The sequence below is a fragment of the Sarcophilus harrisii genome, chromosome 4 (genome assembly GCF_902635505.1).
Source record: "Sarcophilus harrisii chromosome 4, mSarHar1.11, whole genome shotgun sequence".
Taxonomy (NCBI): domain Eukaryota; kingdom Metazoa; phylum Chordata; class Mammalia; order Dasyuromorphia; family Dasyuridae; genus Sarcophilus; species Sarcophilus harrisii.
In genome coordinates, this window is record NC_045429.1 from 304,675,502 (window position 1) to 304,702,683 (window position 27,182).

The 27,182-nt window shown below is 40.0% G+C and overlaps 1 protein-coding gene across 4 annotated transcripts; it reads left to right on the forward strand.

Annotated features, from left to right (window-relative positions):
• Positions 1-68: 68 nt before the first annotated feature.
• GAA (glucosidase alpha, acid) lies at positions 69-26,793 on the forward strand. Of its 4 annotated transcripts, none has more exons than XM_023502670.2 (21): positions 69-203; positions 2,442-2,551; positions 3,165-3,765; positions 3,924-4,069; positions 6,668-6,833; positions 8,475-8,571; positions 9,642-9,761; positions 10,336-10,454; positions 10,622-10,753; positions 12,623-12,733; positions 13,389-13,502; positions 13,678-13,762; positions 14,432-14,549; positions 16,316-16,449; positions 20,784-20,935; positions 21,605-21,753; positions 23,066-23,207; positions 23,587-23,736; positions 24,568-24,732; positions 25,322-25,474; positions 26,402-26,793. In XM_023502670.2, exons 3-21 carry the CDS (start codon positions 3,211-3,213, stop codon positions 26,459-26,461), a joined length of 2,868 nt encoding a protein of 955 aa, XP_023358438.1. In that variant the 5' UTR covers positions 69-203; positions 2,442-2,551; positions 3,165-3,210; the 3' UTR covers positions 26,462-26,793. The 4 variants fall into 4 exon arrangements, with proteins under 4 accessions (XP_023358438.1, XP_023358440.1, XP_003768705.1 ...); XM_023502672.2 differs by lacking the exon at positions 69-203 and adding an exon at positions 395-523 and having other exon boundaries at positions 23,066-23,156; XM_003768657.4 differs by lacking the exon at positions 69-203 and adding an exon at positions 396-523.
• The last annotated feature ends 389 nt before the right edge of the window (positions 26,794-27,182 follow it).

The following is a 27,182-nucleotide window of genomic DNA, read 5'->3' on the forward strand; positions in this document are numbered from 1 at the left end:
CAAAAAAAAAAAAAAAAACCCCGCTCTCCCTTCCCCCTCCAGTGTTATTTTTATCCCCTCTCCACAGAGTCACGCTCCCTTCTGAAAAGCCGGCGGAGGAAGCCACAAATTAGGAATAACTGAGACGGGCAGCAGAAACGTCCTTCAGCCCCGACCTAGAGGGGCTGGCGGCCGCCCCCCGCACCGACGTCCCCGCATCTCCGGTACAAAACATCCCGGAGAGAGGGCCCGGGCTATCGGGGCGGGGCAGAAGAGGCTGTGTTAAGGAGGAGGGGGGGGCACACTCAGGCCTCTCGCCATGAGCCGCGACTGCGCATAGCCAGACCTGACCAGGCCGGTAGTTCGTCCCGTGGGCGGGGGAGGAGAGAAAGGGGAGGGGGCGGAGGAGCGCGCGGCCGCTCGGGGTTACGTGATAGGCTCGGGCTCGGAAGGGGCGGGGCTGCCCCGAGCTAGCGCGAGTGGATGTCCTCGGCCGAGGTTAGAGGAGTTCCGGAAGGTCCCGAGGTGCGTCTGGACCACCCAGGTGTGAAGAGCTGGGACGGGGCTCCCTGGGATGTTGCTGCCCCATTGTCTGCACTCGCATCTTCCTGCATCCATCGCTTACCCTCCCTCCGCTGCAGAGAATGCTTTTGCTATCGCTTCCTACAGACTTTCTCTGCCTAGCTCCTCAGATCCCTAATAGCCAAAACGCTTTTTCTTATATATGGCTGTAACCCTTCTTACCCCAGTCTTTTGGCCCCCAATCTCATCTACAGCTGCCCTTCAGAGATAGAGAACTGGATGTCCAGCAGATATCTGAAATTATGTCCAAAAACGGAACTCACCCTTTCCCCTAATCCTTTCCCCACTCCTAACTTCCGTTTTACTGGAAAGGGCAACGTTGTCCTCCCAGTCGCTCAGATTCGATATCGCTCATCCCACATCCAAGCTGTTGCAGAAAGCTCGTCATTGTTACCTTTGCAACATCTCTCAGTTAATGCGCCTCTCTTAGGAATACCATCACTGGTATAAGCCTTAGTTGTTTGGACTATTGCAATAGTCTGGGAGGGCTGTCTGTCTCATGTCTTTCTCCCTCTCCAGTCTCTCCTCCAACCAGCCCCTAAGGTGATTTTCCTAAAGCCCAAGTCCAACCGTATCATCCTCAGCTCAATAAACTCCAGTGACTTTCTGCCTTTTCTGGGAGCCCTCTTCTTCCTTCTAGTCTTCTTACACCTTCATTCATCCTTGCCACGTATTCTTCCATCTAGGGACAATGGCTCCCTGGCTGTTCCACCAACATGACACAAGTTCAGCTGTCCCCCATAATTGGAACTTTCCTTCTCTGTTCCATTATTGACCTCCCTGGCTTCCTGTATGTTGCAACTAAAATTCTGTCTTCTACAGCAAGCCCTTCGCAACCCCTCTTAATTCTAGAATGCCTTCCTTCTCTATTTCCTTTTTATCCTTCATATAGCCTTCATTATGTCAATATGTATATATTTGTTTGGGCAGCTAGCTGGATAGAACAGATATAGTGCAAGGCTTGGAATCAGATCAAAACTAGCCTCAGACTAACAGTATGACCCTGGGCCATTCCCTTAACCTTGTTTGCTTCAGTTTGCTTATCTGTAAAATGAGCTGGAAAAAGAAATCACTCTAATATCTTTGCCAAGAAAACCAAAAATGGAGTCACAAAGAGTTGGACACGGCCCAACAGCACATACTTGTTTGCTTCCTCTCTCATTAGATTGTGAGCTTTTTAAAGACAGGAGCTGTCTTTCTTCTCTTTTGTATCCCCACTGCTTAGCACACTGTGAGAGTGCATATAGTAAGTGCTTCATAAATATCTATTGACTGAGGTCCGTCCCTTGTTCTAGTATGATGCTCCCTCTTATCTAGTCTCAGATCACATATAGTCTCCTCTTTAATATTCAAAGCCTTTCCAATCTTATATCAGCTTTCCAGAATAATTTCACATTAACCTCCCCCCCCCCATCCATAATAATCATTTTGTACATAGCAACAATTTGCTGTTTTTCATAATAGGTTTTCTATTGACTGCCTCTTTCTTTGTAACAGTGCCTGCTTTCACTGTCTGCTGGAATATCAACCTTCAAGATTCAGCTTGAGTGTCCTCTCCATCCAGGCTTTTGCTTATCTCCTTTAATTGTTAGCCCTGTTCCTCCCACATTCTCCAATTTTGTTGTAATTTCAGTTCTTTGCATATACTACTTTCAGATAGGCTGGCCTTGGGGTTTCCTATATACAGTATTCCATTTCCCAGCATTAGGCCTTTGTACAAGATGTGTTCCTTGCCTGTAATGCACTCAGTCCTCTCTATCAAGAACTTCTCACATGCTTTCCTACTATTTTGTTGGTTCCAGTTGTAGTAATCCAGCTTGTTCTGACTGCTTTCAAATATCATTGCAGAGTCATGTTATAACTTAGAAATTCTTTTACAGAAAGAACTCTGGAAACATCAGGAAGGGAAGGCTTGGGTTCAAAATAACAGTAGTAGTAGCAGAAACAGCAGCAGCAGCATATATTTGTATGGCCCTTCAAGGTTTAACAAGTAAGTGTTATTTTTGTCAAAATATTACTTATTAAGCTATTTGTTAAGGAATAAAATCTCTGAATTTTAGCATCTTCATTTATAAAATAGAAATTATACATATTTTAAGCTCAGATTGGGTAAGTATTTTTGCAACCTTTAAAGTACTAAGAAAGGTTACTAAAATATCTAATACTTATTTTATAAATATTTTGTGTAAATCTGAGCTATTATTACTTTTTTGTTTAGTATATTGATCTCTGTCCTACAACTAAATCACCCTGTTATTCTTTGACTTATTTGTATGTCAAAATAGTCAGCCTTTAGTAATCATCCTTATTTTCCCTACCTTGTCTTCCTTACCTTATTTTCCTTACTTTTACTCTCCTACCTTATGTCTTGGCTTTGAGCAAGTCATCATAACTCTAATGCCTCTGTTTCTTCATTTGTTCATTATGGAGAGTCAAGATTACTAGCATCTTTGGAAGGAATAATGAGTTGATGTTTGGTAAATGCTTTGAAATACTAAGAAAATGTCTATAGATTAGTAATTATTGAATCAAGCTTACTTTTCTTTGAATTGGCCTTAGCCCCTTCATGCTATCAAGTATTTATTAATTCTCTGTCTCAATAGGCTACAATTGGATCTAGAAACAGCCTAGCCATCTCAGATGTAAATCATGACTGTGGAAGAGATGTCACATCCCCGGCACTTGCGCTGGCTAATTTTGGCAGGCTGTGGTGCTGCTGTCTTGCTGATTCCTACTCTCCTGAGGGCTTCTCTTCTCCATGTATCAGTCGTGATTTCTAGAGAATTCAAAGACATCTCCTCAGGACAACAGGGCATCTACAGAACTGGCCAAGAGGCAACAGAAAAGGCCTGGGACCAGCCCCATCAAGGGTCTCCTAGAAACCCTGCTGGAGCTCCTTTGCAGTGTGACATCTCCCCTGATTACCGCTTTGACTGTGCTCCAGAAAAGACCCTCACTCAGGAACAATGTGAAGCCCGAGGCTGCTGTTATGTCCCAGTGGCTCAGAAGGGATTTTTTCAGATAGGGAGGCCATGGTGCTTTTTCCCACCCAGTTACCCCAGCTACAAATTGGAGAACCTTACCACCACAAGGACAGGCTATGCTGCTACCCTGACTCGCACAGTGCCTACTTTTTTCCCTAAGGACATCCTAACCCTGCATTTGGAGGTCCAGATGGAGACAGAAAGCCGATTGCATTTTACAGTAGGTCAAACCTCGAATCCAGTGTCAGATTTGGGGTAGAGTGGGCATACTGGTTATAACTGTTTAGGAGATGGATTTTGGGGATAACACTCTGTTTCTCCTTGCTAATCTATGAGTCTATGATTTGCATTTACAATTACTCTTTCTTTTTCTCCCAGATCAAAGACCCTGCCAATCCGCGTTATGAGGTTCCCATGGAAACCCCTAAAGTCACTCACAGGGCTCCTACTCAGCTCTACAGTGTGGCATTTGAGAATAATCCCTTTGGTTTGGTCATAACCAGAAAGTCAAATGGAATGGTGATGTGAGTATTAGTAGATTATTAGTAGTAGTAGTAGTAGTACTAGTAGTAGATAATGTTGGACTTTGGAGTTGGTATAATAACATTTTTTCCAAAGAGATTTCACTTTATTACTTATAGAAAACAAAAAAAAAAAAAAAACAACAAAATTTACAGATCCAGATCCATCAGGTTAATAGCAGATGTGATTTTTGGTTCACATTTCTAAAAATTTGCTTCAAACAGACAACTCTTTGGTAGTCCATTATTTTTATGCTAATAAATTTTTATGCTAATACCATTTTTGCTTACATTGCCCACTGCATCCCCCAAGTTAACACTTATAATTATCTACTTAAGAAAATGAACAAACCAAGAATGATCCATTGTGGACTTTACCACATACTTTAGGTAAGTGGAAATACACAGGTATGATAAGATTTAAAGCTAGAAAGGATCTAAGGGGTCATCATGTCCAATACCCTGATTTTGTAGATGAAATACTAAGGCCCAGAGAAGCAGAAACATGGGACTGAATCCCAGCTCAGATATTTAATAACCATATGACTATGGTCTGGTGTGTGACTTCTGTGTGATCCTGGCCATCACTTAATCCTGTTTGCCTCAGTACCTCATCTTTGAAATGGGCTAAAAAAAATTGACAAACTACTCCAGAATCTCCCAAAAAGTCCCAATTGCGGTCACAAAGAGTCAGACACAAAGCAGCTAAACAACAACAAATGACCATGGATTTAATCTCAGAGATGACACTCAGTTTCTGTATTTGTAAATTGGGGATTACAGAGAGGGAAGGGAATAAATACTTCTACATTGCCTACTATGTGTCAGGCCTGGACTAAGCATTTTACAATTATCTCATTTGATTCTCAAAAAACCCTGTGCTGTTATTATCACCAATTTACAATTGAGGAAACTGAGGCAAGCAGTAAGCATCTTGCCTAGGGTCACATAGCTGGTAGGTAAGTGACTGAGGATGCCTGACTCCAGGACTCTCTCCACAATGATGTGTGGGATAATGATACTTAAACTATCTACTTCATAGAGCTGTGTTGATGAAAATGTTTTGCTGACCACCAAGACTAATATAAATGTGAGGTTATTATTTTCATCATTACTGCTATGATGATCATCTATGCCAGAGATGTCACAAGCATAAAGGTTCCCTTTTGGGTGCCAGAAGTGTCTAAGAATTGAAGGCACAAGTTTACACACATCTTCCAGAGACATCTTCCCAATGTAAGACTCACTCTGGTATAATTAGTTTAACTTGTACTCAGACTCAGTTTGAATCCCTACAGAGCAGCTGCTATCCTTTATTCCTGGGGAGTGGGAAAAGGAATGATGTGATATCTACTATTGTTATTATAGCTTATTCCTCGATTGGAAGCTTTTGCATTAATAAATAGTCAACAGACAACTCTTAGTTATTTATCTTAGTAAATGTCCTAATCAATAACAGTAGCTGTAAAACATTCCTCCCCAGAAATCAGGGATATACTCTCCCACAAAATAGCAGTGACTGTGGATAGAAAGTACGAAAGTACTGTGGTGATAAGGCTCATGTGTAGGAACCCATGCGGCCAAGACAATTAACAGCTTTAGAACAGAAAGGTCATGATGTCCTTTCTTTGCTGATGGAATTCTTATAAAGAATTTGCCAAGGCTAAATGTTTCTGTGGACTGAGTTGCTCAGGTTTCTCAGTGCAGCATCCTTGTCTAGACAAAGATAGAACTCCTTTGAGTCCATAGTTAGTACTTTTCTTTGTGGCCAGAAGTTGTGTTCCTTGAAGCTACTTCTGGCCTCAAATAACTGTCTCTTTATATTTGAACTTTGTGTGTCTATTCCATCAATTGTGCCTCTCAAATAGCTTCAGTGCTTGATTCTATGATATATTTTTTTTGCTAACAATTGACTTTTTATTTTTGTCCTGGGAACAAATCTTATGTCTTAGCAGAGATCCAAAATAATTTTGTTCATTCTTGGAGTAGAATTAAATTGCGGATTCTCGGGTTGAGCAGGTTCTCAAGAAGGCATTATGTCCAGTTTCTTATTTTCATATAGAGCCACAGAAGGATCTGCCAGATGGGAGAAGAATTAGCACCTTCAAAGAGCACTGTTTTCTAACTTAATAATAAATAGGACAGTTTGACTCCTTAATATCAAGTGGGGAATTGACAACTAAAATAGCACTGTCTTCAAAGGCTATGGTCACTACTGCCCTTGTGACCCTTTTTAGTTTCAAGCATGGTAAGTGAGGCATTATACTTGACCAATATGATTTCTTCTATCTGCAGTTTGCTCTAGTGGGGAGGATGTGGCCTATTCAGAGTGGAACAACCTCTCAAAAAAAGTCTGTCACATACTCCCGAGACCAAAATCCTTTGCAGTATTCCATAACTTAGGCTACTATTATTCTCTTATTTTTTGGAAAACAACAAATTGGGTAATTCAATAGCTATAAGACCCTATAGGATGTCTGAATTGATCCCTTTGTAAATATTCTCGTACTGTGTGTAGATCACTCTCAAATTCCTCTGTTTTCCTTGAGATTCCCCCTGGATGAGATAGCTTAATAGGAAATCTTCATCTCTCCCTGGCAGGCTGAATACAACTATTGCTCCCCTGTTCTTTGCTGACCAGTTTCTCCAGATTACTACTTCTCTTCCATCCCAGTTTATCACTGGCCTTGGGGAGCATCAGACTCCTCTAATACTCAACACCAACTGGACCAAGATTACCTTTTGGAACAGAGACATGGCACCTGTGGTAAGTGGGGAGGGCTGTGAAAGGAAAGATTTTCCCCCCTTTTTTTTTCAGTTTGACCAGAGGATAGAAGAAAAGATAAAATGTCTAAGTAGTAAACATTGTGCTTATCTAAACCTAAATCACATTGTTTTTGTTATTATATTTCACTGTTGCCTTAAATTGAGTTTGTAATTTCCTAATCTGCTCTCTTTTGCATGAACCGTTATCTAGCCACACATTTCCCCATCAATTATTTGTGTATCATGCTAACTCTGGTATAATCTAAAGTAGTAATTTCCACTTAGACCCTGATAAACTGACTAGAGCCCAAAGGATAATGGCAGCTCTTTCACACTAGCCCTCAGAGTACACAGCTGGATGTGGTTCAAGAGATCTTGAGGGGAATGGTAGGGTAGAACTGAGTAGAAGCAGGCCCACTTCCCTTCTTTAGAGCTGAGCTTTTTTGTGTGTTATGGACTTCTTTATCTGGGGAAACACATAGACCCTTTCTCAGAGATCATCCAGTATAAGTTGTTCCTAAACAGGAATCATCTTCATATTCTTGTTCACAAATGGCCATCCATTGGTGTTGGGGAGCTCAATGCCAGTTGAAGCCCTTTCATCCATTCCACTTTTGGATAGTTCTAATTGTTACAAAGTATTTAAGGTCCTTGCATCCCAAGACCTAGCACAATGTCTCCCACACAATAGGAATTGGTTCTAAAATCTGCCTTTCTGCAATAACAAAGCTATCTCTCCCTCCTCTGTCTGACAGCCCTTCGAGATACTTGTCTCCCTCTGATCATTCCCTTCCCTTAGTGAAAGAGTTCTTATCTTGTGAAGAGGTCCTTAAATAGTATAATGTCTAGTTCATTGCCATCCCAATCCCCTTTCTCTGGATGCAACTAGTTAATCAATGATCATAGAACTTCTGAGTTGGAAAAAATACTAAGTATTTGATTGTACACAGCAATAGTGTCTCCCTCTTTCTAGAAACTATATATCTATTAATGCTGCATTTAATTAGAGGATATGTAGAGAAAATCCCTCTCCAATTCCGTTGTCCTTTCTTTATCCTTGACTAAACACTCATAGGGTTTGGGATATTGGTCTGTAAGATAACCATTTATGTCATCTAACTGGTTTCTGGTGTTGAGTTCTTTTCAACTGCCATGTCACTCTCTTGATCTATACCCAACTTTAACTTCACAATGTCCTTTCCCCAACCCCTCCCTTTTCCCATACAAACTTGTCCATATAAATGGTTATGTATCTCCTGCATCCTGTATTTAAATCAAAATCTAAGTGGAAATTTCCCCTTTGGCTCTTTAGTAATACTACTATCAGAATTTGAGATCCTTCAGAATAAGAACCAGTGGCTGTGGCCAGGATGCAAGGTTCATATCACCATCTCCACTAAAAATCTTTTTTATGCACTTACAGCAAAGGAGAGACTTGGAGATAGTTCATCAGATACTATGTACCCAAGTCTCCATTGTTTTCTTGTCCATGATATATTATCATTGGTTTATAGCTACTTTTCATGAAGTAGTAATCACAATCAATTTTCTAATTAATTGAAGGAGAGGAGATAAGATTTCAGGATTTCAGCATAATTTGATTAGCTCAGAACTAATATTGGTAACTTCTTCTCCAACCTAGCCTAAGGCCAATCTCTATGGTTCCCATCCTTTCTATCTGTGTCTGGAAGATGGAGGGTTGGCCCATGGAGTCTTTCTGCTAAACAGCAATGCTATGGGTAAGTAATTGAAAGCTTCCATACATTTAGAACTGAAAAAGGTTTCTTAACCATCCATATTTTTGAGTTATAGGGTTTTTTGGATTTTAAAAAATATTTTGATAGCTATTTCAGTAGGATTGGTTTCCTTTCTGTATTTTATGCATTTAAAAATATTATTCTGGTAGAGGGGTCCATAGAGAAGTCCATGACTCAAAAAAGGTTAATAACTGATCAAGTCCAACCCCACCTCTCTACCAATTTTACAGATGAAGAAACTAAGGCCCATGTAAATGAGCTGTCCAAGATCAAATGGACATTAAGGTATAGAGCTGGGTCTCAAACCCCATAGTTCTCTAACTCCACAGTTAGAACCCTTTTTGTTGTACCCATGGCCTGTCTATCTCTGGGTGAGAAAAACTTAGAATTATATGCCTACCCACTCCTTAGTAAGGTTCCAGATATGTTGGAACAGAAGTTAAATTTCTTGTTTCTCTTCCTAACTCCATCATTGCTTTGTTCTAATTGGCCAACTCATTCCTCTATACCCCATTTTCTTTTATCAATTGGATGTGAACCTTTCTATTACCAGTTAGCTGCTTTATGTTGTTGAAGATCAATAAGAGTGCATGTGTCTAGCGTTTCAATGCATTTATAAGAGAAGGTCCTTTTTCTTAAAGACAAAAACTGTGCTTCTCAATATACCTAAGAGTAGGAGGAGTGTTCAAGAACCTCATTTGTGACATATTATTAGGAAATGAAGTTTTGGTTATGATGGAGACACTTAGGGTCTGGCCATTCCTATTCCTTTATTCCTCATTCCATCTAGGAAGAAAGCAAAAAATTCAATTTATCTGATTTGCCACTAAGGCAGTGAAATTAATATTACCCTCTTATTATTCTTTCTCTGTATTTCTGCCTTTCTTCTCAAGAGTTTCTTAGTTTTCTCATCAAACTAAGTACACTAGGAAGATGTGGTATCTTGGGACACCATAAGGTGTGAAACTTAAGATGTAAGGTATGAAGAGGACACTCTTCTCTTCTGGGGGACTGTAGTTTCCAGATGCTTCCAAGACTGCTTTCCTTTACAGATGTAGTATTACAGCCAAGACCTGCCCTGACCTGGAGGGCAATAGGGGGAATACTGGACTTCTATGTCTTCCTGGGACCAGAACCAAAGAATGTGGTTCAACAGTACTTGGAAGTTGTTGGTAGGTCCTTCTCTCTAAGCTCCCTGTCTTTCCCAGTAGTTTTAAATAGAAGCTCACTAGGAATAATCATTGAGTGTCCCCTATCTTCCAGCACAGATCAACATCAGGAAACTCTAGGTAGATGAGAGGTTCCAGCATCCTTAAGAGGTTTAACACTGAGTATGAAGTATTTTAAGTTTCTTTATTACATAGTGCCCAGTAGATTGTGAAAATGGGGGACTTGGAGTGACTGCTAGCTCCAACTACCACTCATCATCAAAGGTAAAGGGAAACTTGGTCTTTTGGGACTTCATTCAGCATAACCTGAGGAGCCTAGAAACTCAAATTGTTTTTTCTTATTATATTTTCCACCCCTTTACTGTCCTTTGTATCCTAAGGACAAGACATATCTCCTGTGCTTAACTCAGTTGCTCTTCCTGTGAAAGGTAGACAAAGCAAAAGGTTCAAGAATTTTTCAAACTGATACACAATGCAGAGTGAAAAGCTTGAAGAGGAATCCTTAAGTTCCTCTCCTTTCTATCTATTGCACCACCTAGCTGTCTGGATTCAGTGAAGTTTTGCTGTTGGTTTGCAGGATACCCATTCATGCCACCTTATTGGGGTCTGGGCTTCCATCTGTGTCGATGGGGCTACTCCTCCACCACTGTCACCCGAGAGGTGGTGAAGAACATGACCACAGCTAATTTTCCTCTAGTAAGTCTTCTCATGGGTTCCCAGAGATTTTTTGGGATGGGGGAAAAGATGATAAGGAACCCATAGGGCCCCCAGAGGTTGGTTGGTAGTGGTAGAGGTAATACAGGACTGGGAAGTGGTTTTACCAGCACTCCCAGCAAGCTGAACCCACCACGGGTTTGCTGTAGGATGTCCAGTGGAATGACCTAGATTACATGGATGCCGGGAGGGACTTCACTTTCAACCAGGACAACTTCTGGGACTTTCCAGCCATGGTGCAGGAGTTTCATCAGAGTGGCCGGCGGTACATCATGATTGTGGTGAGTTCTATCTCTTTTCCTCATAGCTCCTCCCTCCTCTAGTGTATCTCATCCTTCTAATCATCTCCTTTAAGAAAGGGAATGCCCCTCTCTAGTTTCTCTTTCATAGCATTTCATTATCATCATCATCATCATCATTACTGAGAGCCATTTATTAAACATAAGTACATAGATAGAGAACTGGAAAGGTCCTTAGAGGTTATTTAGTCCAATTCAGTCATTTTACAGATAGGAAATTTGAGGACTACAGATTTGCCTAGTGTCATCATCTAAAGGTGATTTATACCCAGTTGTTATAAAACAGAACTGGAATGCAAGCCCAAGTTCCCAAAATCCAGCATTCTTCCTACTGTTACAGGTCCTTTTAGATGTTGAATATAACATTTTAGAGATTCATTGTTCCAACCCTCTTCCATAAATTATCTTTAGAATATTAATTCTTCAAAGGTAGAGACTACAATTCTGTACCATGTCTGGCATTGTCTTGCAGAGATTCAGAAATCTGCAAACCCTTATAGAACTCAACTTGTTCTTTCCATTACATCTGAGAATGGAGAATCACAGTAGATTTAAAGAAATATAATATAGGTATGCATTTGCAAACATGCCTGTTGAAAAAATTGACTATTATTTTATGAATTAGTTGGAAATGTTACAGTGTTCTTTTTCAATAGCAATCTATTCTCAGTGAAACAATTTCAAGCTTTTTGACTAAAGTAACTAAAATAAACTAAAAAGTAATTATATTTTAGCAACTTTATACTCCAAGGAAATAACTAAAAGATAAAACATAATTTATATAAAAATAGCAAACAATTGGAAACAACCCAAATACTCAAACATTCGAGGAAATAGATAAGCAAAGACTATGGTATGTTTTCATGTTAGATTCACATATGACTTTAAAATGCCAAGTTATACAAATTAAGTTGATACATGGTAATATTGGGGAAAAAGAACACAAATAGCATCCAGATATTGTAACTATCTCTGCTAATGCATTTTTGTTTGTTTACAAAAACTGGAAGAGGGGTCAAAGAATCATAGAATTTCAGAGTTGTAAATAGATCATCTGTTTCATTCTTTCCAATCTTTTGACAGAGGAAGAAATAAAATAAAATGGGGTACTTCTTGCTTATCAAGCTGATTAAGTTCATAATGGGTCAAGCTTTCCCATTCTTTATTATTTGATTGCAGCATCTTGACTTTAAACTTTTCAGGAAGTCATAAGTTATGTAAGTGAAGTATGTGTTTGCCTTTTGATTATCTAGACTAAAAAATCTCTAGTTTCTCCAAAACCTCACTTTAGCAAATCATTTCACTTAGTTTTTCATCAGAGATCATTAGGATAAACTTGGACTTTTTTCCTCCTTTCTAATGAAGAATAAAATAAGGTATCAGTAAGGTAAGGTATCAATAAGGTATCAGAACAAGTAATAGAAAAAAGAAGAATTTTTTAAAGCACTGGATAAAACAGAAATTGATTGAAATACAGCCTCTCCTCTTAATTGCCCTCTGCCCCCAGGTTACCTTGGACTGTTACTAGTGGCTCTGGCACACAATATGCTGGTAATAAATTTCTTTGACAAGTCAGAAGAACTGATTTTGGCTCATGCAAAGTCAAGAATCTCAGCATTGGCCTGATGTCAAGTGTTTTGGGTTCTGGCTCTGTAACTCTTGGAGTTACCTTTCTGCTTCAGACAAGTCATAGTGTTGAGTTCACTTGAGTTCTGACTTTACAGCTGCCACTTCAGAAGGAAGGAAAAGAGATTTGGAGAGACCAGTTCTCCAAGGGAATAACATGAAGCCTTTTGACCTTTCTCCATCACATACATGTGAAATAAATTACCCTCTTTCTATTTCTGTCAGGATCCAGCCATCAGCAGCTCCGGTCTCCCTGGGAGTTACAGACCCTATGATGAAGGCCTGAAAAGAGGAGTGTTCATCACCAATGAGAAGGGGCAGCCTCTGATTGGAAAGGTGAGAGCTGGAATGGGAGCAGCCGTGGAATAAGAGTGGGGCGGGGTGGCGCATGAGGACAATGGGAAGGGATGTAGTCCCTTAAGAAGCTAGGCTGTATATGTCTTAACTTGAGGAACACTGAGTCATTCTACCTCATGGCCTAATTATATAAACAGTTCTACTTTTCAGCTCTTTAGGAAAGACAGATCTATCACTTTCCCTGCCAATCTGACAGAAAAGTCAGAATATTTAGATGTTAATGCTTGTAATCAAAATGATGCATTATAGAAATCTTAGTCACAACCTGTCTGCAGCAAAGGGCTCTGGTCTCCTAATATAGGGGACTAATTTCTTGAAAGGCACAGATTTGGAGACAAAACTATTAACTCCAAACCAAAGGATTGAACTCTTATCTCTCCTACATATCTGGAGTGAATAACTTATCCTCTCTAGACCTGCAGTGCCTTGTTTGATGTTACTTTGTCAGGAAGATCGGAGTTCAAATCCTGCTTTAGGCATGTGCTTCTTGACCCTGGGCAAATCCCTTAACCACTCCCTGCCTCAGTTTCCTCATCTATAAACTGGAGACAATAATCACACTTCCTTTGATTTCAAGTCAAAAGAGCCAAGACTTAGAGTCCTTCTTGTTCTCTCAACCTCCTCTGTTCTCCAGGTTTGGCCTGGAGAAAGTGCTTTCCCGGATTTCACTAACCCCCATACCCAGGACTGGTGGTATGACATGGTGAAGGAGTTCCACACTCAAGTACCCTTTGATGGCATGTGGATTGTAAGTGGCCCAGCCTTTTCTCCTTTTCCACTCCCTTTTCTGCTCTCAAATGCTGACTTGCATCGGTGTCTGCATTAGTTAACCCTGGCCTAGACATCCCCTGACTCTTCCCTCACCATCTTTCCATCTCTGGATAGCTGTTGTAGTGCTTTCTAAAGCTGCTCTTTCTTCCCAGGACATGAATGAGCCATCTAACTTTGTAAAAGGCTCTGTGGAAGGTTGTCCCAACAATGAGCTAGAAGATCCTCCCTATGTGCCAGGTAATCACCTTTCCTTTCTGCCTCAGCTGAGGATCCTCAGGTGCCCAGATCCAACCCATCCAGCAAATTGTTGTTGTTCTACTCTTGTCCATTGCCCCAGTCAGCTGCCAGCCTAGTTGAGTTTAACCAACATTGGATAACCTGGGTAATTATGAATAATCCAATGATTGAGGCTGAGGAGGTGAGAGAGCTAGGAAAGGTGGACGAAGCATTAAAGTGCTCATCCATAGACTGTGCTTTTAGTAGGCATGAATTGCTGAGTGAAGGCAGCTAGGTAGCATAGTAGATCGAGGTTCAGCCTTGATTCAGGAAGATCTGAGTTCAAATAGTCTGAGACCCTTCCCAGCTCTGTGACCCTGGAAAAAGTCACTTCCTTGTGTTTGTCTCAGTTTCCTCATCTCTCAAATGAGCTGGAGGAAAAAAAAAAGGCAAACCCCTCCAATATCAACCCCCCAAAAGAGGTCACAAAGAACTAGACATAACTGAAATGTGAGTGATCAACAGTAACAAACTCCTAAAGAGAAAGAGGATTTCAGCTCAGCTTTTACCAAGACCAGAGGAGCCAGGGAAAGGTGGTTGGTGGATAGTGTCCAAAGGTGGCAAGAGTTTGGACTTGCCGCAATTTAAGAGATGCAGACAATATGGAATCCTTTAGCTTTTTCATTGCAGGTGTGATTGGAGGGACCCTCAGGGCAGCCACCATCTGTGTCTCTAGCCATCAGTACTTGTCTTCCCACTACAATCTGCACAATCTGTATGGACTGACTGAAGCCATTGCCTCCCATGAGTAAGTGAAGTAGATGCTCTCCCCTGACTCCCCATCCCTTACCCCACCCTTTTGTCTCTGTAATACTATAAGTAGATGAGCCAGAAGTTAGAGAAGTGGGCAGAAGTAGGCCCATCCCCAGCTCCTTGCCTCAGGCTGGAAAGTTCTACTTGCTGGTTCAGCAGTATTGTCAGATTGGCAGGGAAAGTGATAGATCTGTCTTTCCTAAAGAGCTGAAAAGTAGAACTGCTTATATAATTAGGCCATGAGGTAGAATGACTCAGTGTTCCTCAAGTTAAGACATGTACAGCCTAGCTTCTTAAACTGTGGGTCACAATCCCACATGGAGTCTCATAACTGAATATGGGGGTTGTGAAATTATGATTTATTATCAGTAAATGTTTGATTTGTATACTTCTTTTACATACATACCTATATATTAGGGCTCATGTAGAAATTTCTCAGGCAAAAAAAAAAGTGGAAAGTGGAAAACGTTTAAGAAGCCCTGTTGTAGAGGATGAATTATGCAGGGGATTGGAGATTAGACTGGATTCTTTCTATCTGTCTATTTATCTATCTATCTATCATATCATGTTATTTTTTAACTGAACTTAAATATTCCCTTCATGTATAGGAAACACCATGCAAGATACTCACCTCTCTAAGTATAACTAACAACCCTAAAAATGCCTGCATTTTACATGCCACCAGTGCACCTTAAGCTGAGATCATATGTATTTCTGTCAGTGAAGTTGTCTTGAATTTGGGAATGAATTATGATGAGAGATAAAGTAAGAGTCCTAAAGTACTCAACTTATAACATCCAAGTTTTAGAGTTTAGATTTCAGGTATATTGATTCATACTGAGGGTCAGAGAGGGAAGGCTCTCTTTTTAAAAAATTTATTTTCCCCAGTTACATGTAAAAACAATATTTTTTTTGGCTATCCATGTACATTCGTTTTTTTAAATATTTCCTTATGAATCATGTTGGGAGAGAAAAATCAGAACAGAAAGGAAAAACCAAGAAAGGGAAAAAAAAGGGAAGAAAAAGAAAAAAAAGTGAACATAGGATGTGTTGATGTAATTCAATCTCCATAGTTCTCTTTGGATGCAGATGGCATTTTCCATCCAGAATGTGTTAGAATCCTAAATCCTAGCCTTGGAAAACGGAACCACTGAGACAAACCAAGTCTGTCATAGTTGATCATTGTACATTCTTGCTGTTACTGTGTACAACATCCTGGTTCTGCTTGTTTTGCTCAGCATCAGTTCATGTAAATCTTTCCAGGCCTTTATAAAATCAGCCTTTTCATAGAACAATATTCCATTACTTTTATGTACCACAACTTATTCAGCCTTCTCCAGTTGATGGGCATTTACTCATTTTCCAATTCATTCCAAAAAAAAAAACAAAAACATTTTTGCCTCCTTTTTCCTCTTTTATGATTTTTTTTGGGATACAAATCCAGTAGTAGCACTACTAGATCAAAGAGTATGTACAGTTTTATAGCCCTTTGGGCATAGTTCCAAATTGCTCTCTGGTATGGTTGAATCCTTTCACAACTCTAACAATGCATTAATGTCCTAGTTTTCCACATCCCCTCCAACATTTATCATTATCTTTTCCTGATATCTTAGTCAAACTGAGAGGTGTGAAGTAATACCTCAGAGTTGTTTTAATTTGCATTCTCTAATCAATAATGATTTAGAGCATTTAGAAATCATCTGTTCATATCCTTTGACCATTTATAGAACCTTACTCTCAAATATGCTTTTCCCTTCACAGTGCCCTGGTAAAGATTCGGGGGAAGCGTCCCTTTGTGATATCTCGGTCTACTTTTGCTGGCCATGGCCATTATGCTGGCCACTGGACAGGAGATGTGTTTAGCAACTGGGAACAGCTGTACTACTCTGTGCCAGGTAAGAGGCTAAGTAAGGGACTTGCCTGGGGAGCTCTTGTAAGAGGCTGCTATTAGCCATCTCAGCTTCAATTCTTGGGGTATTGGCTCAAGCAAGAGGTTAGAAGCAAACAGTTGTCAGGTACAAGGCAAGACCCTTCTCTTGGTCCCTTTGGTTCCTTTCAGGACAGATACTGGAGCAGTACAGGTAGATAATAAATATGGGAAGGCAGGGGTAGGGATCTGCCAAGTCCAAAGCAGAAGGAAGGCAGCCAGGTGGCTACTTTTTATATTTTGAATTGGGATTATATCACTAGCGGGTATCTGAAATAAAGAAACCTTTGTACTCTTGCTGCTATTGTGGTCAGTGTTGCCCCTGATTGATAGTATTCCCTCATTCCCACATTGTAATCCTTTCTGTTCCATACCCTGGGGACTAACCTCCTTAAGTTTTTTACAATCACAGGACCATCTGAAACTCGGGTAATGGCTACAGGTCTGGCTGTGGGCTACCAACAGCCTACCTATCATACTTCAGCTCAGCAAAAGGGATCTAACTTCAGGAGCAGTTTGGCCAGTCTGGAAGTCAGTGTAGCATAGACACTAGTGTTGGAGTCAAGATCTAAATTTAAAACCCACTTTGAGAACTTAGTAGCCATGTAGCTCTGGGCAAGGTATTCAACCTGCTGAACCTCATTTTCCTTATTTGTAATTAGACACAATTATACTTAATGTACCAACCTAACTAGCAGGACTAGGATTATTTAGGGGATTATAATAGTAATTGAAAAGTTAATTAATTGGATTCTTTTATCTATATTATTTTCCAAATTTAGCAGCAGTTGCCCTCCTACATAAGTGATTTTACAGTCAACTAACTGCCACTCATAAGGGACAAAAGCCACATAAAACTTATATATCTTTATAGGTTTATTGAAGAATATTCTTTGCAACCAGCAGAAGTCTTGGGAGAGTTGGAGATAGGACAAAAGTGCTTTGGTTTCTCTGGGTCTTCAGTTTTCCGCCAGTTCTTGGGCAAGCACAGAGGCCTGAGAAGCTGTGAGGGAAGGACGACTCTCCAGATGCATGGAGAGGTGAAGGACTAGGCAGTACACAAGATGGATCTCCATCCATTATCTGAGCAGCATAGAAACCTCCAGTCTCAGATCATATCCTGCTATCTTGATGGATGGCAGCCTTATAGTAGCTTATGGTAACATTAAACAAAGCTCATGAGTTTTCTGTTTCTGTACAGAAAAAGTTCTATCTATAAACACATCAGTGATATTTCAGTTTTCAGAGATTTGGGAGATGGGATGGGCTAGGTGAGATGCTCTGTTGAACTGAAATTTAATTTCTCCTTTTAAACAAGAATAATGGAGGTATTGCATGATGTAATCAAAAGAATGGGCCTGGAGTCAGAGGCCGAGGATTGAATCCCACCTCAGGCCTTAAAAGGCTTATGTAGCCTTTTCTCTGAACTTCCTTTTTGCCATTTATACAATGGGGACAATTCTATTTGAACTGTATCCTCTTCAGATTTATGAAGAAAATGTTTTATAAATTTTAAATTGTTATATACATTTCAGCCACTATTGTTAAAAGTTTTTAGATGGGAAAGGAGCCATAATAGCTAGCATTTATGTAGTGCTTAAAGGATGGCAAAATGGTTTACTAATATTGTCATTTGATCCTACAATCCTGGAAAGTGAGTACTACTATCAATCCCTTTGTACTGAGGAAGAAATTGATAATTGTGGTAGACCGAGATTATGACTTGCCAAGGGCTATATAGCTAGTTAGTGTTTCTGAATCCAGCTCCAGTACTGTATGCACTGAACTACCCACTGCCAATTTTATTCACTTCCCAGAATAAAAAAAAAAAATCAGCTAAAAGATATATTTATCTTTTTATATTAATGTTATTAATTATTGTGACAGATTCACAGAATGTCTGATTTGGAAGCGAGATTACAGAGCATTTGGTCTATATTCTTTATTTTACAAATGAGCAAACCAAGATCTAGACAGATGAAATGATTTGGTTCAAGTTGTCAACCTTTCTCCCCCCATTTCTCACCCCTGCCCACAATGTTCGGTCTAAGAAAGACAAAAGTTAGGTTGTATACGTGGCTTTATTCCTCCTAAATAAATGGACATATATATATGGGAGTACAGTTAGAACTGAGCTCAAGATGGGTATAGGTAGCAGGGGTTATAGAGATAAAGATCACGGAGGGTTGTTGTTGGTGTAATTGCATAGTGGTCTTTATCAGATCATCTTTGGGTTGGGTTTTTTGGAACTGGTAGTTGATATGAATCAGTTTGAGTTGGTTTTCTGGCATGGAAGTTCTGGGTGTAATATGCCAGTTACTGCAAGGAACTTCCAATGTGCAAATACTACAAAAAACTTCTGATATGCCTGGCAAGGAATGTTGAGTTTTATCTGACTTCCAGATCAATCTGACTTCTTCTGGATAATAAGGGAGCTTAAGGAAATCAAAGTATTAGTAAAATCATTAACCATTCCATTTCCACAAAGTCATACCACTAGTTAATTACTATTTTAACGAAATTTTAAAACTTTCTATTATGTATCTTACTACTTTGTACACTGTAATAATAATTTTATGATAACGAGCTAGAATTCCAGCCTTATAAAAATTTGCATAGCCTTTTCCAGAAGATCTAACTAATAGAGAAGTTTTTTTTTTTTTGCGCCAGACTATTTATGAAGATGAGTTATTATAATAGAGCAAACCAAGCATGAATTATTCTGATGCTTCTAAATTGTTGTTGTTGGATGAAGTCTTAGAGGGAAAGGGATAAGAAATCAGTCCTTTTTTTCTTATATATTTCCTTTTTATTTTATCTCATTTTTCAACACCAACTATTGGCACACCAAGGCCAGGAAATTGGTATTGATTACAGTTCTGTACCCTACTCTCTTCAACTCTACCAATGTTTTTTATAAGCATTTACTATGTAGGGGACCCAGAGAGTGACCCAACATGGAGTATGAGCTTGACTTCTGGTCAGGGCTAGTGTCACTCTAAGTGAAAGAACTAATGTTGAGTTCTGTGTTTTTTCTCAGATGCTTTGGTATAGTGGGATAGAGTACATGCTCCACTTCCTTGGGTATTTGGCAGTAATGGATAATTGAGGTTTGTTTGTTTTTTTAATTGATTTATTGACACAGGGCAGAGTGAATCTCTAAACCCCACCCCAGCAAAAGCTAGAAGCTTCTTTGTAAGTGGCCTTAGTCCTTGGGAAACAGGATGTCTTACCCACTTTACTGTTTATGGTAATAAACAAAGTGGTTTTGTTTTCTTAGGTGGCTCAGGACCTGGGGCAGAACAGACACAGCCTTCATGACTAGCAGTAGATTTTAAGGCAAAAAGGTCTTTACACTTGATTCTGAAAGTAACCAAGACTGGGACAGTGACCTTCAGTAGCTGAGCACAGTGGTCTGCTTCCCTTCCCCACCTTCCAGCCAGGCAAAGGATCATGCTCTATTTATTAGCTTCATCATCCTGTGGTGCTGCCTTACAGATTGCATCCCAAACTCTCCAAAGCTTACAAGTGGCTCTTTCAGGTTTCACTTAACATGGAAGTTAGAAAATAGGTAGGCAGCTAAGTGTCATTAGAATGCATAGAGGGCTGGGCTCATCTTCCTGAGATCAGTCTGGTCTTCTTTGTGACTCTGGACAAGTTATTTGGTCCTTTCTGCCTTAGTTTCCTCATTTTAAAATGAACTGGAGAAGGAAATGGCAAACCACTCTGGTATCTTTGCCAAGAAAACCTCAACTGGAGTCATGAAGAGTCAAATATGACTGAAATGACTAATCAACAATAAACAAAATATGTACTAACAAGTCTAGGATCATAGATGTAATCTCTAAATGGTTTAGCTTCATATTTACTGAATATAACCGGAGACTGTATATAACTCATAGTGAGCACCCATTTCACAGCATCTTATAGTTCACAAGAAGTTCAGTTGTGACCCAAAATGATCCGTGATCCTTCTTTCTTCTGTTCTACTGACTAAGCCGTCAGTCTACAAAGGACAAGTATCTTATTAGCAATCACTGGGAAGAAGTTGTTGAAACAGAGGTGGGAGAAATGGAAGGAGGAGAGAGAGAAACTGAAAGAGAACAAGGTCATACTCTGGATTTTTTTGGTGGGTCTAAATGGAAATTAATTCATTAGATAAACATTCATTAAGTATCTACTATGTTTAGGGGGTGGGTGGAGTAGGCAGTCTACAATGGGGATTCTTGGGGATGAGTTACTTCTCTTGAACAGCTCTGGCATTGTATCTCAGTTGGGTTTTTTTTCTGTCATTCCCTAAAGCGGTGCTACTCTTTAACTTGTATGGAATACCTTTGGTGGGAGCAGACATCTGTGGCTTCTTGAACAATACCACAGAAGAACTGTGTGTGCGATGGACCCAGCTGGGGGCCTTCTACCCCTTCATGAGGAACCATAATAACAAATATAATCAGGTAAGGAGATAAGGGCAGCAGATAAAATGGCAGGCCTGAAGTCAGGAAGGCTCAACTTTCTGAGTTCTAATCTGGCCTCAGACACTTATTCTGTGTGATGCTGGGCAATCACTTAGCCCTGTTTCCCTCAGATCCTCATTTGTAAAATGAGCTAGAGAAGGAAACAGCAAATCACTCCAGTGTTTTTGCCAGGAAAATTCTAAATGGGGTCATGACAAACAACAAAAAGGAGGATATGGTCTGGGCCAAAAGACTTTCTTGTGCTTTATTCCTTCCATATCTACCTGAGACTTGAGTGTATAGTCTGGAACATCTGGAAAGAAGATCCCCTAGAGGGCTAGACATACATGGCTCTGGCTTCCCAATTATAATATGGGAGGGGGACTGGCTTATAGTACCTGGCAACCTTCTCTAGCTCTGGAGGGAAGATTCTTTTCTGGTGATACTCAGCCTGGAGAAGTGGAAGAATATGAGAGTTGAGCTAATTGAACCAAAGAAGTAAACATATCTTGACCACCAGCTCTTCCTGCCTTTCCAGACTCCTAAGGCTCTTTAAATCATTTGTCTCAGCGTGGTCTGTGACTTTGCCCTGAGGCACCTCCCCTCTATCTAAGGAGACCTCTGGGACAGATGGGTCTTTCCTGCTTCTCTCTGCTTCCTCCTGTGCAGCCCCAGGAGCCATATGTATTCAGCGAAGAGGCTCAGAAAGCTATGAGGAGAGCCTTTACCTTACGCTACATGCTCCTGCCCTATCTCTATACCCTGTTCCACAAAGCCCATTCTCGTGGAGAGACTGTGGCTCGGCCACTGTTTTTGGAGTAAGTATTCCTGAGGGGGATAGGAAATAGATTGTGTGTGACCCCGATTTCAAGGCAATCCTGTGTTCTGGAGCTCTATTGTCCCATTTTAGGTTCCTTTCCATGTCTAGTAGTTGATGACCATTTTTACAATGTGATATATTCCTGGGAACTAAATTGGAAGGCTAATCACAGTATAGCAAGCTGTTGGTTTGGATAGCTGTGTTCAGACATGAGTGGAATCATTGGCAAGTCATTGAATGAGCAGGTAAAGGACAGGAGATGTAATTTACAAACACTTAAAAGATAGATTCAAAAAACTTTTTTTAAAAAAAGGCAGATTCAGTGAAACAGGAAAGTAGAATTGTAGAAAACATGATTTTTCCAATTCCTCACTCCCATTCTAAGAATTTAGGCCTAGAAACATGGAATATCTTGCACATCTTTTATATATTCATTGATGTTTGGGGTTTTTTTCTACATTCATTTCCCAACATATTTCCCCTGTATCAAGCTCTTCTTTGTAACAAACAAACAAACAAAAATAAAATTTAAAGTCTACCTGACAAAGCAACTGTTTCTGATACTGCATGCACCAGTGTGACTGCTGTCCTTGTACCTTCACCAAATGTAGGCAATTGTGTTTCCATAAAGACTAAATGTGTCTAGGAAATTGGTATGATACAGTTACATTGTATTATTGTTTTTGTTCATATTTTTATGGTCATAGATATTGTTTTTTGCTCTGCATCAGTTCATATAAGCTCTCAATTTCCTCACCTTCATTGCTTGTTGTATTTATCTGGATGTAGGATTTTAAAATAGCCTATGATCCCCTTACTCCCATGCCTGTAACCATTTTCTTTCTTCCTCTTCTGGGCATAGCTTCAGTGCCCCAAACCTTACATTGGCCTAGGAGGGTTATTATCCTCTTATAACCCTGGGGCTACCTCCTCACCTCTCTTTTTAGTAAGCTAAATACCACAACTGCCATTTCATCCCAGCCCTTTAAACTTATGAGATCTTATTCCTGCAATTTTTCCCTTTCAATGTCTTGTTTTCCTCTAAAGAAGGTTTTAAGTTGGTTTGTCTCAAATTGATTGATTGATTTCAGTATGGTTTATTAGAAAAAAATCAACTAGAAAATCATGTTCCAACCTATGACTAATTAGCCAAGGAATTGTGAACAAGTGATTTCTCCTGTTTGAGACCCACTTTTCTCATTTGTAAAATATGTGTAATCACATGCTATCTAGTGAGCAAAACCTAGTTTCCTTGGCTCATGCAATGTTTCTCTTTCCCAATATGTAAATTGGACTTGTTGTTTTTATAGGTTTCCCTTAGACCAAAACACCTGGACACTGGATCGACAATTCTTCTGGGGAGAAGCTCTCCTCATTACCCCAGTACTTGAAGTTGGAAAGGTTGAAGTGAATGGTTACTTTCCCTCAGGCACATGGTATCCACTTTTGGAGGTGAAGCTGTTATATTTAAAAACTTGTATAGTTCTTGTGGGCATTTCAGAGTCTCCCTAGCCTCCTTCACAAGTCAGGAAGAAGGTTTAAATGGAATGTCATCTCATTTGCCAGATGGCAATGGGATCCCTGAAAGGATGAATTATTAGCATTTTCCCTTACTTCAGTAAAGACATTATTCCTTTGTGCTCCATCACTAAAGTCTTGACCTGGAAAACTACAGTAAACATTAGTTTCCAGTAAGAGGCATTGTTCTCACATCCCATTCTGGAATAGGACACTATGTACTTAGTCTCTCTCCTCAGAGGAAGGGAGAGAAGCAGATGGCTTTTTTTTTCAGTGTTTAAGACCCTTATTGACTTAATCTCTATTTCTCCAGATACCAATGGAGCCTCTTAATGACCTGTCTCCTTCATCTTCTGCTCTCAATGACTCAGTCATCCATAGCAAAGGACAGTGGTTCACCCTGCCTGCACCATTAGATGTGATCAATATCCACCTCCGCGCTGGCTATATCCTTCCATTGCAGGTACACAAGAGGTTTGAACCAGTTGGATCTTTTTATCCATCATTGGGACTGCTTTGAAATTCCTTTCCACCTTCTCTTTGCCCAAGAAGTCAAACTAGAAATTATGTTCAACTCTTGGTGCTTCCCCTATTCCCTTCTCCCCCAATAGTGTTAAGTCTCTTACATCTTTCCCATAAACTCAAGATAATTTCATTCCTGGAAGATATTATCGCCAATCCAGCATGGGAGGCCAGAGGTAGTCAGTCATTTGCTTGATAATCTATAGGAGAAGCTATATAATTTGGCATTTTTATGGAAAGAAGTGAATGGGAAGGGAACTATCAGGGTTGGAAGACCTTATAAAGTTTCCCCAGCCTGTTTTTGTAGGAATCACATGGATAGGAAATAGGAGCAGAGGTGCAGGCAGTCTTAACACTTAGTTTAAAAAAATCAATAAGTTATTAAGCATCTACTATCTGCCAGGAAGGTATTGTGCATATCTGACTCTGCCTGTATCTCAGAATGGAAAAGGACCTCAGAAGCCACTAGTTTAATCCATAACTGAGGCAAGAATTCTATCTATAATATTCAGTCTACCTCTAAAGATAATTAAGTAGCATCCTCTGCTTCCCAAGGCATCCAGCTGTACTTCAAAACAGCAGCTGCTCTTGTTAGAAAGGTTGTCCTTAAGTTGCTTTCCTTCTACGCATTGCTCATAGGCAGGCTTTTTGGGGACAGGCAGGACTGGGTCTCCCAGGCTTGTGTCCTTTAGGTTCCCCCTGTTGAGTTCTATTGTATTGGAGTGGGTCCCCGGGGACTCATGAAGTGTCTCTCTCCTCCTCCCTGTATCAGGATCCTGGACTTACCACCACAGAGTCCCGCAATAAGCCGATGACCTTGATTGTGGCCTTAACTCCCAGTGGTGTGGCCCAAGGGGAGCTGTTCTGGGATGATGGAGAGACCCTTGGTACAGTGGAATGGGGCCACTATACTCAAATCATGTTCCTGGCTAACAATGTAAGTGAGTCCTCGAAGCTGAGATCAGATAGTGGAGAATTAGAAGCCAGGAATTAGGGGATGGGGAGTGGGGAGGGATAGCTACTCTCAAATGTACAACATGTAATTGATTGACTAGATGTGATTATATATCAAAAGAGGGTACCCATCCAAACAATAGTGACTTCAGTTATCTGCATATAGATTTCTTATTCAACAGTAGCAACAGAGAAAGTTTACCTTAAAGAGAAATGGAATCTATTTCTAAAGAATTGGGAATAAGACCTGTCCTTTCTTGAGAATGGGAAGCATCAGGAACCTGGGATGCTTGACTCTGTGGTCAAACATCCTGGATATCTACCCCCACCATCTTGATCAAGATTATATTTTACACACTATTTTCCCCACAACAGCCAGAGGAGATCCAAGTAAGCACTATTCCCCCTATTGTAAACAGAGGAAAATAGCTTCAAAAAGGCTATGAGGACCATTGTACTAGTAAGTGGTAAATTTCAGGTTTCAATCAGGTGTTTTGACTTCCTAAGTCCCTGATTATGTACGACTTTCTCTTAACTTCAATGCTTTTATCTTCCTCTTTTGCTTGAAACAGAATGTCATTCTGAATGACCTAGTACAAGTGTCCAGTGAGGGCACCAGCCTGAAATTGAGAAAAGTGACTGTCTTGGGTGTGACTAATGACCCCCATCAAGTTGTCTCTAATGGTGTCCCGGTCTTCAACTTTTCCTACAGTGCTGATACCAAGGCAAGAGAATTAAGAGTCCAAATAGTAATGGTAAAAACAACTAGTTGTAAAGGGCTTAGTTCCCAAGAATTGAAGAAAGGCTTATAAATATTCTGCTCAGCATTCCTTCCCCATCAGAATATGGAGAAAGAATAAAAGAGAACAAAAATCTACCCTTAGAAACCTGTACTAAGCTAGGCTGTGAAAGCTTTAAAACTTCTTCAAAGAGGCAACCAGGAAATCCTGTAGCACTTATTGTACATTGGGCAAATATTTAACATACCTTTAATCCCTCAGGTAGGAAGTGAAGGAAATATAGCATTTATATTTCAAGGCCTATTTTTAGTGAACTGTTTGATAATTTTTCTCTTGGACTCTCTAGGATAATAGCATTCATGCTGTGTGGCATTAGAAATGGGTAGTACCTTATTTTCAAAGCAGTAAGATAATTAACAATGACAAATTCTTAGAGGTATAGTAGAATAATGATTTTAAAAGCTGAGCTTGAAATCTAGAAAACCTGAGGGGAAATTTCACCTGACACATAACTGTATGATCCTGGGCGAGTTACTTAACTTTTGAGTTGGCCAGAAAATTCCAGGATCATAGAGTGGCAGAAAAAGTCCTAATCTGCATTGGTAGAGAAAGTTTACTCCCTGAGTCCCCTACTTATGAAATCATAGGTCTGGGGTGTATGTGTGTGTGTGTGTGTGTGTGTGTGTGTGTGTGTGTGAAGTCCTTATAGGGAGAAGTGATATCCTTTTGAACTGGTGAATAAACTGAGGCTGTATGGTTACCAGGAAGTTTGGGTTCTTATTCCAACTTACAAATACTTATTAGATAGGCCCCCACTATTTTTGTCTTCATCAAAAAAGGTCTGAAGCAAAAAGGATCTGAGGATTCCTTGTTTCTGATTTTAATTTTACTCTGTTTTTTTTTTCCTTTCAGATCCTGGACATCCCTGTGTCTTTGTCAGTGGGGGAACAGTTTCTCATCAGCTGGTCTTAACTAGAGAGACACTGTTCTGTTTAATCCATTACACTTTTTGAGGGAAAAGAAAGCACAAAAAGAAATCCATTTCTCCAACTGGTTCAGTGGATGTTCTGACCTTGGGCGTTTGTATTGCTGCTTAGGGTGATAAGGCAAATTACTCTATATTTGAAGGCCAGCTTAGCTTTTTGATTGATAACTCAGATGTCTTTATTTTTTTAATTAATGTTTTTCAGTTAAAAAACTTTTTTCTCTCCCTTTTACCTCACCTCTCTGCGGAAAAAAGAAGTAAAAGGAAGCCTTTGTAACATATGTTTGGTAAAGCAAAACAAATCCCCATGTTAGCTATGTCCAAAGTGTCTCTCATTTTGCATGTGAGTACATCATCTCTTTATGTAATGTATAACATTTCTCAGCATCCCTCCTCTGTGTAGTTGTTTTTCTATCTTGTGGTAGCTTAACATCATCATTTTTTAACAGTTTGCCTTTGGGAACAAAGAGTTGCTCCCCTGTAACTAAGGACCTTACCTGGCACAAACATCACTGGCATAATGTAGAGAGTTAAACAAGACAGGATGATCAGGGAAGGCAATGCTCTAAGATTATATGTTTCATCTTCAGGTCTGAAGATGCTAGAAGAAGGCTATTTTCTAGTCTTGTAAAGGTCATGGCAGATATGAAATCTGGCCACAATGAAGAGCCAAATGGTGGTGGCTCTTCTAGCTGTTTGTTGAACTTT

Coding starts and splice junctions, on each gene's coding strand:
- GAA (XM_023502670.2), top strand. CDS start 3,211: ATGACTGTGGAAGAGATGTCACATCCCCGGCACTTGCGCTGGCTAATT. Junction 9,762..10,335: donor ACAGTACTTGGAAGTTGTTG/GTAGGTCCTTCT, acceptor GTTGGTTTGCAG/GATACCCATTCATGCCACCT. Junction 12,734..13,388: donor GGCAGCCTCTGATTGGAAAG/GTGAGAGCTGGA, acceptor TCTGTTCTCCAG/GTTTGGCCTGGAGAAAGTGC.